The sequence below is a fragment of the Myotis brandtii genome, unplaced genomic scaffold, assembly GCF_000412655.1.
Source record: "Myotis brandtii unplaced genomic scaffold, ASM41265v1 scaffold194, whole genome shotgun sequence".
Taxonomy (NCBI): domain Eukaryota; kingdom Metazoa; phylum Chordata; class Mammalia; order Chiroptera; family Vespertilionidae; genus Myotis; species Myotis brandtii.
In genome coordinates, this window is record NW_005357232.1 from 1020854 (window position 1) to 1021077 (window position 224).

Genomic DNA, 224 nt, shown 5'->3' on the forward strand with positions numbered 1-224 from the left:
CCAAGCTCTCCGGGCAGCCGCGGTGCTCGCCCGCTCAGCCCCCGTAGCACCCCCATTCCTCCCTGCCCCCGAGCGCTCCGACTCCACCATGCCGAGGGGCTTCCTGGTGAAGCGAACTAAACGGACAGGCGGCGCGTACCGAGTGCGCCTAGCCCAGCGGGTCTTCCCCCTACCGGAGCCCCAGGGGGCGCCGCCCTTCGCCAAGGAGGCTTCCCAGGCCCCCC

At 72.8% G+C, this 224-nt stretch overlaps 1 protein-coding gene across 1 annotated transcript in view; it reads left to right on the top strand.

Annotated features, from left to right (window-relative positions):
* The first annotated feature begins 88 nt into the window (after positions 1-88).
* INSM2 (insulinoma-associated 2) overlaps positions 89-224 on the top strand; it is a 2315-nt gene continuing 2179 nt past the window's right edge. The window contains exon 1 of the mRNA XM_005864985.2: positions 89-156. Coding sequence (XP_005865047.1) covers positions 89-156 — 68 coding nt within the window. The remainder of the gene's footprint in view (positions 157-224) is intronic.